The 14,668-nt window shown below is 39.1% G+C and overlaps 1 protein-coding gene across 1 annotated transcript; it reads right to left on the bottom strand.

Annotated features, from left to right (window-relative positions):
- Positions 1-12,243: 12,243 nt before the first annotated feature.
- On the bottom strand, positions 12,244-14,002 carry LOC142173576 (uncharacterized). Its single transcript, XM_075239197.1, has 2 exons — positions 13,443-14,002; positions 12,244-12,307 (listed from the first exon to the last, which is right to left on the bottom strand). The coding sequence occupies exons 1-2, from the start codon at positions 14,000-14,002 to the stop codon at positions 12,244-12,246; spliced, it is 624 nt and encodes a 207-aa protein (XP_075095298.1).
- Positions 14,003-14,668: the final 666 nt, after the last annotated feature.

Raw genomic sequence — 14,668 nt, 5'->3', positions numbered from 1 at the left:
CTATTTACTTGAATCTCTTGAAAATCTAAGAGACCAAATGAAGTAAACTGGTCACACATCTCTTAAGTGTGTTTGAATGGGTGTGGGCCCACTTCAAGTGGTGACTAAGCCACTTTAATTGTCCAAAATATGACATCTTGCAAAACTTTTAAGAGTCATCTTAATTGCCACATTTTTCTGCCGCGCTTTCAAGGTTATTCAAAAGATTATAATAAGTTATCCACCCATTTCTTAATAATTTGTTAATTTCCCATTAAACAATACCCCACATAATTAAGAATTATCTCAACTTATTTAAAATACTACTCACTTTTAACACACCTTATACACCTTACTATCATGGTCATGTGGTATCTGGTATGGCACTAGTCTATAAATACCAGGTATTTTAGCTCGGGCCGTATTTTATCCCAAAATGTCAAACTTCGACGAAACTCATTTTCTTCGATTTGCTTACCCTCTCACCTTCACGAATTTACTTATCACTTGTTTGAAATAGTATAATGCTTATAATCTCAAACTAATCTCATTCCCGAACTTACGTCGATTAACTTACGACGAACTTTTAACTTACAAAAATGCGGGATTTAACATCTCATTTCCGAGCTTTCATCAATTTATTTATGGCATACTTTCACGTACGAAAATATGGGGTGTAACATCATTCCCCCCTTTGGAATATTCGTCCTCAAATGTTGACTGATGCACTTATCATTCTCATAACCTATAGCTCTTGCGAATATCTTAGTACTCCTCTTGCCATCTAGGCAACTGTTCTATGAATGAATCCTAAACGCCAGGGCATTCCCTCCTTTAGGACTCTTTCTCATACCACGAATCGTGGTCGGAATCATTCCAATATTCTAACTGTTGTTCCCCCTTTATCATGCAACCTGTGTGACTCTGACCTTGTAAGTGCAGCGACTCTTCTCTCCTTTTTTCTCTATATTTTAGCCAATCTCTAGGCCTCGCTTCATATACAAAGCTTAATAAGATGTCCCTCTGGGTATCTATAGGTATGCTGAAGTTCTTCGCTCGGTACTTTGTTGAACTTACGAATATTGCTATATCTTATTTCATAGACCCGGTTATCCATTCATATGACTTTACTGCATCTAGGTAAGTCATACTATACCATAACTCTTACTTCTATTTATCGTTACTGAGGTCTGCTACCCACTTCCAGGTTACTCTCTCGCTTCTTATCATAGATGTATAAATCCAAGTCCTTCAATGCTTCCTTATTATTGTTCATCTGAAGGATGGAATGCTTATCTCCTCTCATACATTGGAACTTTATCCATCAATTGTCGATTCACCTTAACGTTGATCTATAATCTACCACTGATAACTTGATCTCTTTTATAACACTGTCGCTAGGGCTCACGTCTCATCGGGGATATCTGGAGTAATTAGACTGATCCACCTAGGGGCAATACTATACTTCCACTTTAGCTTGCGACCTATACATATCTTTTTATACTACTCGCAACCTTTCTTCAACTTTCTTGCACCATAGATTTCCTTATGCTATTCTGGAACATCAAGCGAGACATCACATCGTCTCTAACTCTTCTTTACTCTCTTGGCTAAATCTCTCGGTACCTAGAAACCATAGGATGTAAGATATGCTACTGACGATGCCGCTATTATTCCTGGATACTGAATCCCCGCGCTTCTAGCCTTTTATCCGAAGTATGGATTATTCATAACCTTCTGCATTTACGTAATTCATACGTTGTTCAACTTTACCTTACTACCTTAAAATATTACATCGTATCTTCTATTTCTTTCATGACCTCCCTTCTACATAGGTATAATTCACATCCATAACTTGAAGCTCTATTATAATACTTGCACCTCTGGTGTATCCACAATCCGGTGGGAGCTTCGTACTGACTTCTTATGAGGCTGGTACTTTTCTAACTGGCTTTATCGTAGGGCCGTTATAGAATATGGTTGTTGTACTATCCGCCTTGTATCTCTGATATCAAGAGTGATCCTGCAATATTCTCAATCACGAGGTCTATGATTTTCTGGGTCTAATAATCACACTCCCGATTTACTTAGTTGATGTAACTCTTTAGTTTCCTCTTCCCTCCGATCAATTTTTATATAGGCTTAAGCTATCTTCCAATCTACGGCTCATGGTATTAGTTATTACTTTAGCCCTTCATGGACGCTATGGAATATCCATGATACTATCTCCTAACAATTAAATCCTTTGTCTATGACCTTGGCTCAATTCTTTCTTTTAACTTATACCGGAATCTTCTATGGCTGTATGCTTGTCAATATATATATGATGTATAGATAATACTCCGAACTCTTAAGTGCGTTCATAACGTAACTAACTCTGGATCATTAATGGAATAATTCCTTTCGTTCCTTCTCAGCTTCCTTTAAACGTAAGCTATTACTTTTCCTGGTCTTTCTGCCCCCTTGTTGTTAGCTAATCTTAGTTCCCATGCATGCCGGAATTTTCGTACAACTCATATGATCTTGAATCCTACTTTTGATTTTACTTCTCGTTCATTAGCCACGGTAGGTGCCACTTTCTTATGGAGTGCATATGATGTTGTTGTGAGACTGTTATTATAAGAACATTCCCTCTTTGGGTCACTGAGCTTAGGTTGAAGCCTTCTCCCTTACTTCCTCAACTAGTCTTTCATTATAGTACTTAGGGAGGACCCTCTGACTCTTATGAGCTTATTACGGACCTTTTGATGTCCTTCCTTGCTTATAATTATTTGTAGTTACTTACCTCCATGCTCTTGTGCTTGTAGGGTTTCTTCTGCACTGATATTTTGACTGTCTTCCCAGTGGCACTCTCTTTTATTTCTGTAACATTCATACGGTATCTTTAACTATCTCGACTCCTATCTGAATATATCTTAAGTAGTACAATGACATTACTGCGAGGCTGAATTCACTATATTGGGTTTTACTATGTTTATCTTGCATGATCTGCTGATTCGTCTGTAACCTCCTGTCTAGCCATAACTAGGCTCCTCTTGAATCAACTGCTAACTACTCGTTGGCCCATTCTCATATCAATATTCCGCGTAATCTCTCTTGGGTTATTTCCTTTGTCTAACTTACCTCTTGCACTGGCTCCTTATTTATCAATAATATTCCAAGCAGGAACCCTTACTTCCTTTCCTTGACGTCGTGCTTGCATAATATTCTGGAATCGTAGTATATCTGTAGGATTTGGATAAGTGCAATCTCATTCCTTTTTTATTTTTATCGCATTCTTCCTTTACCATTCCACAGTCACTAGAATCACTTAATTATGACTTAATGCCACATCACTCCATATTCCCCCCTTTTGGGGAGTACTGTGATTTAGTGCTACGATGATCTACGTATAGATGTTTTACCTCTTCATCCTTGGCGTCTTTTCACATCATCGATGACCCTTACTCGCCTCGCGAAAATCCTTCTGTACCAAGGATAATGAATTTCCTTACTCGCGAGGGTGACACTTAGTATAACTGGCACACACAGTCCCTTAAACTGAAATTTTCTCACATTGCTTGCTTTAGGGAAGCGTCTTCCCGAATGACCATTCTCTGAATTTCTCATGAATCTTCTTTTGTTGTTCATTCTATTATCGCCGAAACGAAATCTAAAATTCTTATGATGTTGACCATTATCAAATCATTCAGTCCCTAATTCATGTTTAGTTTATCTTGTTCACTAGCCCATACTAATTTCTATTACTCGGGGGTCTAACTTTTCCTTCTGGTAATTGAGTTGGAGTCACAAACTTATTTCTCAAAACGAGGATATGACTTTGTGGCCTATACTCTTTTGTTGTCTCAAGGCCTGTCACCTCTCATCTTTTCCTTCACTTGACTATAGACTATATAATACTGTCATCTTTTGATCTACAGTTGTCTTTCATGTATCATATCTTACTCATAATGCTTCATTAACTCTTTTCTTATTTCCCGCTAACATTTACGTCTATCGCTTTATTCTGAAAACTCGAACAAGATATTCTTTTACTGTTATACCCCACATTTTCGTATATGAAATCACGCCATAAATAAATTGATGAGAGCTCGGAAATGAGATATTACATCCCGTATTCTTTTTGTACACCAATATTTCCCTGTAAGTTAATCGACGTAAGCTCGGGAACGAGATTATTTTGGGATTATAAGTATTATGCTATTCCAAACAAGTGATGAGAATATTCATGAAGGAGAGAGGGTAAGCAAATCGAAGAAAATAAAATTCCTCGAAGTTTGACAATTTGGGATAAAATACGGTCCGAGTTATAATACCCGGTATTTATGGATTAGTGCCATACAAGATACCATATAGCCATGATAGTATGATGTATAAAGTGTATTAAAAAGGAGTAGTATATTAGGTAATTTGAGATAATTCTTAATTATGCGGGTAATTGATTAATTATTAATTAATGAGAGATTAACTAGTTAATTAAGGATTGGTGGGTGATTAATTAAGGCTTTTGGATAAAGCCAAAAACGTGGGAAGCTTTAATTAAGCCTAAGGTGACTAACTATTTGTGAGGCTAGGTGGCAGCATGTGAGAAGCTTTAATTAAAGCCTAAGGTGACTAACTATTTGTGAGGCTAGGTGGCACTTTAGAGGGAATCTTGGCTAAAGCCATAAAAGACTCAATTCACAAAAATATGGAGAAGGCAACGTGAGTACTTCAACAAAAGCCATGAAATACCTCTCTGATTCAACAAAAGTCGTGAGATTTGGATACAATTCACAAAAGAGAGATATATTTATCTTCATAGTAACGTAACTAGCTTCAGCAAGAGATTCACACGAAACTTCTTAGCATAATAGCAACGGGATTTTGCGATTTTAGGGAGTACGATGCAACCTTTTCCAAGAATATCATACGGATTTTTCCCTACTCCAGGTATGTTAAGGCTATCCTTCTTTCCTTTTGGTATGATCCATACGAAATGAGCAAATGCACAATTTTCATAAATGGCTCTATTCATAGAAATATTAGGGGTGTCTATATTCTTGATTCCCCATGTGAATTAGTATTATATCTTCTGTTCATGGATCTCAGAAAAATACGTATTTGATAAAATTTATCCAACAGGCATATTATTTTTATGACATTCCGAGAAAATTTTATTAACGTATTTCTTAAGGCATATTATTTTTATGACATTCCAAGAAAATATTATTAACGTATTTCTTATGCATTTCATGCATTTATACATATACATTGACCCATGAACAGATGGCGTTATATACGCGTATATATGTATATTATATGTATATGGAATATGGGAAAAGGTTACGGCGTTATATATGCACCACCACCTGATCAGCTGGTATACGTTGATGATTTACCCACAGTGGCCGAGATGATATGATGGGATGCCCTCAGAGGCTTGATGATGTTATGAACACATATACATATGCATGGTATGACATTTATACGCATATGCATGACATTATAAAAAAAATGATTCACAGAGTTATGCAGGCGTACATGTCGAGTCTTTTACTCCATGTTTTTCTCATGTCTATTATTTACTGATTATCATTCTCTACATACTCGGTATATTATTTTTACTGACGTCCCTTTTGCCTGAGGACGCTGCGTTTCATGCCCCCAGGTCACGATAGACAGGTTGAGAGTCCTCCAAATAGGCAATCAGCTCAGCAAAAAATATTGGTGCATTCCATTTTCTCTGGAGTTGCTTGTTTGGTCAGTATGATTTAGATGTGTATGGTTTGGTATGGCGGGGCTCTGTCCCGACCTTTATGACAATTATGCACTCTTAGAGGCTTGTAGACATATGTCGTGTATGTGAAAGATTGTACAGCCTTGTCGGCCTATGTTTTGAATTTATAAATGATCATGTTGGCCTATTAGGCCCGTATGTCACGTGTATATGATGAAGTAATAAGAAAGATACGTTACGTTGGTACTCGGTTGAGTAAGGTACCGTGTGCCCATCGCAGCCCATCGGTTTGGGTCGTGACATTTACTTTTAGCTCCCCTTGCTCCATCCACTGGCTCTTCGGATTGCCTAACATTCTCTCTCTACTAGGGACGGGAGTCACACTAAGATAATATTTATCCCTTTCAGGCTTCTAGTGCCTATCTTTGTAATATTCATATCTAGTTGTACCATTTTAAAGTGCACACTCTGGGTGTCTCACAAGGAGATCTATTACCACATTTGCAATATCCTTCGAAAATGTCAACAAACACAAACCATCCATTTACCATTTTGGGATACTCTAACCCTAGTCGAATCCTGATACTCTAACACCTGTCAGCCCCCATAGCGCATAACTGAAATGGGTGTGCTCAATTGTATATATCTCTGTTACTGTTGAAAGTAACTCAGAATGCTTATATTTCTCTACTTGAATAATAATTATTGTTAACCTTCATTAACTGGGTACCTCGTACCGTTTTTCATCTTGCTTCTTTTATTTGCTGAAAATTATGTCTACCTTCCGATTCTCTTATTCCTTTTTACCGCAAGAATGGATAGACATTCTTGCCTTAAGGCTCCTTATCAAGAAGCTTACACGTCTTAATACACACAAGATCTGATGAAGACTTCACATTTACTCATCAAAAGTATGATGCAAAATCGAGTTCCTCTGACTCAACTCTTCCACAACTATATCTCTTACCAACTGTCTTTCTGGATGTAGGCATCATCGTATTATGAATAAGATAGAGTTTAGGAAATTGAGTTCTTAAAACTGAGCTCTACCACACGATCTAGAGTAATGTAGCCTCCTGCTTATAAGTGTGGTGCACAACACACCCATAAACAAGACTCTACTAGACACGGCTTGTAGACTCCCTAGGACAGAACTGCTCTGATACCACTTTTGTCACGACCCAAACCGATGGGCCGCGGCGAGCACTCGGTGCCTTACTCAACCGAGTACCAACGTTACATATCTCTCTTATCGTATTGTCATTTGCAAATGGGCCAAACGGCCATAACTCGTAATGTATAACTATAAGTGGGAAAGCACTGTATCAGTGAACAATCTTTCTTAAAATATGAATACATATGGGCCGTCAAGGCCTCTGACATACTGTACAAAATGAACCTCTATCTACAAAGCCACTAAGAGTATTTGACACCAAATACAATTTGAAATTTCAATACTAAATCTCAATAATTAAATTAATTTCCCGAATACCACAATTTTGACATGTCAAACTATCAAGTACGATGTTCATATCTAGGTTCTCAAACTATCAAGAACGATATTCATATCTAGGTTATCTCTATTGTTATTTTAATCTGAAAATTGTGGAGATGAACTACTCCTAGAACAAGAGGGAGGGAGGGAGTTCGAGTCACCCCAAGAGCAAGGTGGAGAGTTCTTGTAGGGAGAGAGCCGAGAGTATATCGGAAACAGCCTCTCTACCCAGGATAGGGGTAAGGTCTGCGTACACACTACCCTCCCCAGACCCCACTAGTGGGATTATACTGGGTTGTTGTTGTTGTTGAACTACTCCTAGAACAATTTTAAAGAAAAAATAATCCATTTTCTAGATACTCGTTTCATGATGATTGACCAGTTTGGTCATAACTCTCTATTAAAGATTAGCTGAACATTTTGCAAATTATGCAGATTGGCGTGCATCATGCATGTTCACTAAAAATTCTTATATTATTATGGTGGTTGTGCGTGGCCTAAGGCTAGCTAATACTAATGTATATAACACTCGAAGAACAACTTCCTCAGATTTTTTTAATTTTGTTTCGATGTTTTAGATGATTAAATAGGGTAAATACTAATTACCATCACCTGGTGTTTACATTATCAGAAAATGTCCAGACTAAACTTAGAGAAAAGAGCACACATGGACAAAGTTAAATATATGACTTTTGTCTCAGAATTCAATCTTATATTTTGAATTAATTCAAAATTGACCGATTGTTGACTTACATTAGCTTGATGACTGAAGGATGAGAGGGGAGGTGATCACGCCTAATTATGCCTTATAAAAAGGACAAGCGATCGTCGCAAATATATTCTGGCTAATAAGTCCAGAGTCGAATCCCACAGGGAATTAACCTATCAACCACAGCTGCTAGACCCGCACAAATTCACGCAATCAATCTTCAGAAATATTTAAATAATAATTTAGATATTTATTAACTAAATATTACGTAATGAAAATGCAATAACAAATGACTAACTACGAACGGTTTGTAAACAAGAATTGGAATAATCTAAGGTTGTGATTTTTCCTATTGTCGGAATCTTTTCCGCTACGTTTTCTATAAATTCGCCTAAGTCTTCTCTATCGATCATGAGCACTATGACTGTCGTAACTCTCTCCCGAGTAATTACCATAATTTACTAGACATATTCTCCTGAATTACGCTAGCTGGCATTAAGTACGGTTTACTCAGATCGCATCAAGGTTTCGTTATCCCTAATCCCACCTTTAAACCCTTCGTATTGATCCCTCATATACGTTAGGAGTGATGTTGTTCAACAACTACCTAAATATGTAGTCTCTCCCGAGTAATACATACTAAATAGGCACAACTAATTGAGGGCCCTTTAATCAACCACACGAATAATATAGTTGAACAAATAGAGAAAATACTACGGCAAATTTATATTAACGTAACAAGAAAATCATCCTTCAATAGGTTCCATCAAAATCTCAGATTAGGAGTTTAGCTACTCATACTCATACTAACAATATCCCAAATATTTTGCATAATTAAAGTACAAAGTAAAGATGAAAGGATGTAAAAATCGATGCTTCTAACTCCCAACGGTTGATTCTACAAGATATTCTTGCTTCCGGCTGCAAAATTACTCCGAAGTGGCATTTTTAGGTCTATTTATATGTATAGGAAAAGACCTAAACGTGTAGGCAAAGTCCTAGTCAAACCTGGAGATGAAATAAGTCTTCAAAACTCGGACTGTACACGCCCATACCTGGCCTCGCGAGGCCTAACGCCTGGTGAACCTCGCCCCAGGCCTGGCATCGCCAGGTATAAAGCCTGGTCATTCTCGCCTTCTGCCCCTCCTCGCCAGGTATAATGCCTGGTGTAGGCCTGGCTTTGCCAGCTTCTCCTTTTCAACTGCTACTGGGCACGCTTTCAACTTTTAAGTATCCCTTTTGCTCTACTTTCATCTCCAATTTACCTACACATAAAATGGACTTCATTACGAGCAAATAAAGTGTAATTTATCATTACAGCATATAAAATGCAATGCGAATAGTGTGTTAAATCATGAATTATAGTCACACATCAATACACCATATACACCATACTTAAACATTGCTCGTCCTCGAGCAATCATACCACACTTACAGACACAACCTCACTAAGCAATTCCCTTAACTCATTGCACCAGGAATATTTAAAATAGTCTAAGCACCAAGGTGTAATATCCTCGCCTCAAGATTTGACTCACAAATACCATGACTTATTCACAATTCACTTACTTACTCTAACATGGAGGTCAATGACATTACCTTTCCTTTATGAATCACGTGCCCTCACCCAACAAAGAGCTCAGTTCCACACACAATGAATTTTAAGAACGTAGGAACTCAAGATAGGAAAAATTCACTCGCTCCCATAAATAATATTCATATGCTACAAATGATGCACCATATGCTTGCCCGTAGTGTAATACTCTGTTAATCGAGCTTATTCAGTCTAAGATCAAATAGGACTTTGATTGGTTGTACTGTAGGCTGCGGGTCGGGTAGGATACATTTGGATATAAGTGACTACACCTCTCTTAAGCACTTTAATATATATACTTTAACATCCAAACCCATATTTATGTCAAACCAAAACTCCACCTTAACTTCACTTTATATTAGCCCATACTTCTTTAAGCACCGGTATATCACTAGCCACCATCATCAATAAATTATTTTTCTTACAATACAACTATTTATATATTTTTTTCTTCTTTTCTCTTAATCCAAGTGGCTTTTATTGACATTTTTTTTTCAAACGGTGCACCTTTCTCCTTATTTCGATTATTCCACTCAAAAGCCAATCCACCACCCCACACTTTAACTTTTTCATAATTCATCACAATTCAAGTGCTCATGAGAGGTGACAAGGTTCAAATATATGGTCGATTCAAATAAAGGGGTACGACTTGTAATGTGGTTACTAAAGAAATAGGATTATAGGCTCAAAGGGGTTAACTACGATACATAACATTTAGGTGGGTAAACTATATATATATATGGCTTAACAAAGAAACGCCTATATCACTTTTCAGACTGAACAAGACTACTATTTCGCTTTGCGCACACACAGGGCAAGTTCTAGACATCAAATGCAATGCACAAAATACATACAAAACTCACACAGACATGGCACATAGCTCACTCAGGATTGGTTTTATCGCGACACTCTAGTCAAAGTAGTTAAGCAAAATTAGGAATCTACGATTTAAGGTACTTATGCTAGAGTCAAAAACCGAGCCTAAGCGTCACAACCATAGTACTAACTATTCTCAAGGCATAACAAAGCTAAGAGATATTGCTACAACTAAATGCATAGCTCTGTGGTTCCTACTCCTAAAAATTAAAACTAACTATACCCGGTTCAACTAAAAGCCCTTGGAAAAGAACCGCGGCCCAAAGAAAAACCAAGGGAAATTACTACACTACCTAAAAAAAATCTTTTTGTTATTTTTCTCTAGACTTACTTCCCTTAATAAACCTGTCTAGGAGATCCATCGTCGGGAAGAGTCCAGTTATTATTAAAAAAAAAAAATTATAACTAAAACAAATAACAAAAACAAATCACTAAACCCAAATCACTAAAACAAATTCTTAAAACAAATAACTAAAACAATTATCTAACGAAAACGACACTTACTAAAACAACAAAAACAAGCAACTATAAGTAATTTCTTAGAAATCCCCACCCCACACTTAGATTATGCATTATCCTCAGTGCATGCACAAATTGACAAAACAAGAAAAATGAGTAGGGCACAAGGAAACTCCCTGATCAAATTGCGTCCTCATCCTCTGAAGCTCTCCACTATTCATCATGTGCTTCCTCCTCATCATCATCATCGTACTCATCATCTGACTGCTCCGGCTCGGCCTCAGACTGCTCAGGAGTGTTGATATCCTCATCATCGGGGAGTCTGTAGCCATCACCTATCCTAACCAGCTGTTGGGCATGAGCATTGAGCGGGTACCGCTGCTCCAATTAGGTCCTCTCCTCAGATGTGGCTGGCCAACCCCTTACCCTTAGCTGCAAATCCATCATCCCATAGAGATGGGCCATAAAACTATCATCCCAATCATTGCGCTCGGCACCTGTCAAAGATGTCATGGCAGTCTCTTCTTTCAGCCGGAGACAAGTGATGTTCGTTTGTCGTAGGGGCTGATCGATGGTGTGGTCAAACTCTGGCTCCTCCTCAACCTCCTCGTGTCTTAAGTACTGAATTAGAAAATTGGCAAATGGCATTTGATCGACCTTTTTACTAGTTCTAACTAAAGACATCTCGTAGCGGATCAGATGACCCACATTCACCCTTTGACCTGTCATGAGGAAGTAGAGCGCACAGGTCCTCTCACAGCTAATGAGCGTGTCATGATAGCACGGTAGGAGCCGTGCATTTATCAGTTTAAACCACACTTGAGCCTACGCCCTCATCTTCTTCTTGGGGAACCTTTTGTGCTGATTAGTTTTCTTATCCCGGGCCCATGCTGCCGTAGAATCGACACCACAAAGCGTGTGTCTCAGCTCTCTATATGTAGGCCGGTGAATGAAGTGGTCCAATGGCTCCACGGGAACATCTGGAGCGCCTAAAAAGTAACATATGGACGTGGCTGAAAAATCTATCAATCGCCCACGAATCGGTACCAGTTGTTCAGTATTCTACGGATCAAACCCTGCATAGAATTCTCGGACTAGATTGAGATTAATGTCCCATGTGTTATTGAATACATAGCTCAACCCCAAATCCTAAAATGCCCCTCCAAATTGCCTAATACTTTGCTTTCAAGCTGCGTTCATGGATAGCTGCTTCCGGGTGTACATGTTTAGGCCTACAGCGCCTGTACCAATCCTTAGTATGTGGTGGTATGCTGTTGATGCCAAACTCTCGTTGGCCTTGTGGTTGTTGACGCATGGCTGGTACAGCTGCCACAGCTTGTGCTCAACTTAGATTGGAGGTAGTTTCTCCCCCTTTTCTCTTCTTTGGGGGAGGTGCGGAGGTCGCCTTTGATTTAGCCAGAGCAGTGGAAGTAGCCTTTCCTTTGCCTGTGTCTTTTCTCTGAGGCATCTTTGTTCCTACACAAGTAATCATTAAGCAGTTAAAACTGTATTATACATTACACACCTAGTCTCGCCCAACTTTCCGAGGTTACTCAGACTTCACCTCGTATTTTCTTACATTAGATTCAAACAATAACATATGGGCTACCCGTGAGCCACCCCACACTTAAGATATTAACGTGGTGCCCAACTACACAACACTAGTCTATTAATCCCGGAGAATCGGCTCCAATGGGGACAAGGAATGCCATTGAGGCATTATAGCAAACACTTAGCATGCACTAGTGCCATAGGAGTTCTTGTAGAGGTGAGGGATTGCCTCACCCTCCCAAATCGGCTTGGGAGTTTCTTACTACCACTTGTTTACACAATAACAACACCATTCCTATGGGGTTCATGGGGTTGTGACACAGAAACACAATATTACAATGAAGAACAACCCCAAATTTTTGTGGATAATCTCATACCTTCATCCAACTTGAAATGATAAAGAAAGGAGATAAAAAATCATCCATGAGATGTTGTAAGATGTGGGATTTTCCTTTGAACTGTTGTTTCCAATAAATGGAGGAAAAAAACTTGACTTCAATGGGGTTGGGATGGGGATGGATGGCAGTGTACGTGTGTGAGTGTTTTGTGAGGAGTGTAGTGATTTAGGTTAAGGTTTTATTCTATGTTAGTTTTTGCGTTTAAGTTAGAGTCCAAGAAGGGAGGGGTTAAAAGAAATAAGGGACAAAAATTAAAATAAGCTGAAGAAAAATACTTACCTGGCCTTACCCCATGCGGCGCCAGGCTTAGTGCATGGTGCACCTAGCCTTAGCCTAGGCGACGCCAGGCACAGCGCCAGGTGTTCCTGGCTTTACCCCTCGCGGCGTGAGCTATGGCGCTTGGTATCCTTCATCTGACGCTTAAAGCTCTGCTCGTCTCGCCCAAAATCACTTGCAAACTTGTTAGTACCTAAAAATGAAAAGAAAAATTCTAACTACACTAAAAATCAACTACGAATTGGGTTGCCTCCTAACGAGCGCCTCAGTTAATGTTGCGGCACGACGAATACAACATTACAACATTACAATGGGTTGCCTCCCATGAAGCTCCTGATTTAACGTCGTGGCACGACACAGATAATTGCACTTAAGGCTCGCTTAACCTTGGTGGATCGAGCAAATGAGTCACCGACACTACTTTCGCATCTTCCATGCCCAAATAATGTTTTAACTTGTGCCCATTGACCCTAAACGTGCGAGAGTCATCTGCTGCAGCAATCTCTACGGCTCCGGTAAGGTGAATCTCTACCACACTAAATGGTCCTGACCATCTTGACTTTAATTTACCCGAAAATAACCTCAATCTTGAATTGTATAGCAATACCATATCTCCGGGCTTAAAACTCCGCTCAAGAATATTTTTATCATGCATCATTTTCATTCTCTCTTTGTATAATCTTGTGCTCTCAAAATCGTGGTAACGAAACTCATCAAGCTCGTGCAACTCTGTGACTCTACTTGTACCCGTAGCTTCTATATCAAGGTTAAGCTGCCTCAATGCCCACAAATCTCTATGCTCCAACTCTACTGGTAAGTGACACGCCTTCCCAAATACCAATTTATATGGCGACATGCCAATCGGAGTTTTGAAAGCGGTACGATAAGCCCAGAGTGCATCATCTAGCTTTCTCGCCCAATCCGTTCTTGTAGCATTCACAGTCATTGTTAAAACGCTCTTTATCTCTCGATTTGAAACTTCCACTTGCCTACTCGTTTGTGGATGGTATGGGGTGGCGACCTTGTGGTGTACATCATACTTTTCTAACAACTTTGCGAAGGCTCGATTACAGAAGTGAGTTCCTCCATCACTGATTATTGCCCTTGGAGTGCCAAATCGGGTGAATATATTCTTTCTCAAAAAACCAATTACCCCATTTGCATCATTTGTAGGGAGCGCTGCAGCTTCCACCCATTTGGACACGTAGTCCACAACTACGAGTATGTACTTGTTGCCATATGAGCTGACGAAAGGCCCCATGAAATCGATTCCCCATACATCAAACACTTCTACCTCCTGAATTGGGTTCATAGGCATCTCAAGTCAGCGGGAAATATTCCCGGTTCATTAGCATTCATTACAACCTTTCACCCATAAGTGTTCATCTTTGAACAATGTCGTCCAGTAGAAGCCCGACTCCAAGACTTTCGCAGTTGTCCTTACTCCCCCGAAATGGCCACCATATGGTGACGCGTGACACGCCTGCAAAATAGAAGATTGGTCTATCTCTGGATACACATCCGGATCATACTATCAACACAAATCCTGAACAGATAAGGCTCATCCGAATAATACATGCGACAGTCGCGAAAGAACTTTTTCTTTTGAACA

The sequence above is a fragment of the Nicotiana tabacum genome, chromosome 19, assembly GCF_000715075.1.
Source record: "Nicotiana tabacum cultivar K326 chromosome 19, ASM71507v2, whole genome shotgun sequence".
NCBI lineage: Eukaryota > Viridiplantae > Streptophyta > Magnoliopsida > Solanales > Solanaceae > Nicotiana > Nicotiana tabacum.
The sequence above is the reverse complement of the archived record's forward strand: the minus strand, read 5'-3'. Positions and strand labels throughout refer to the sequence as shown.

Excerpts from the sequence above, each read along its gene's own strand:
- LOC142173576 (XM_075239197.1), bottom strand. The coding sequence starts at position 14,002 with ATGACTGTGAATGCTACAAGAACGGATTGGGCGAGAAAGCTAGATGAT. Across the intron at positions 12,308-13,442 it reads CATTTGCTCGATCCACCAAG|GAACAAAGATGCCTCAGAGA; the intron begins GTTAAGCGAGCC and ends TTACTTGTGTAG.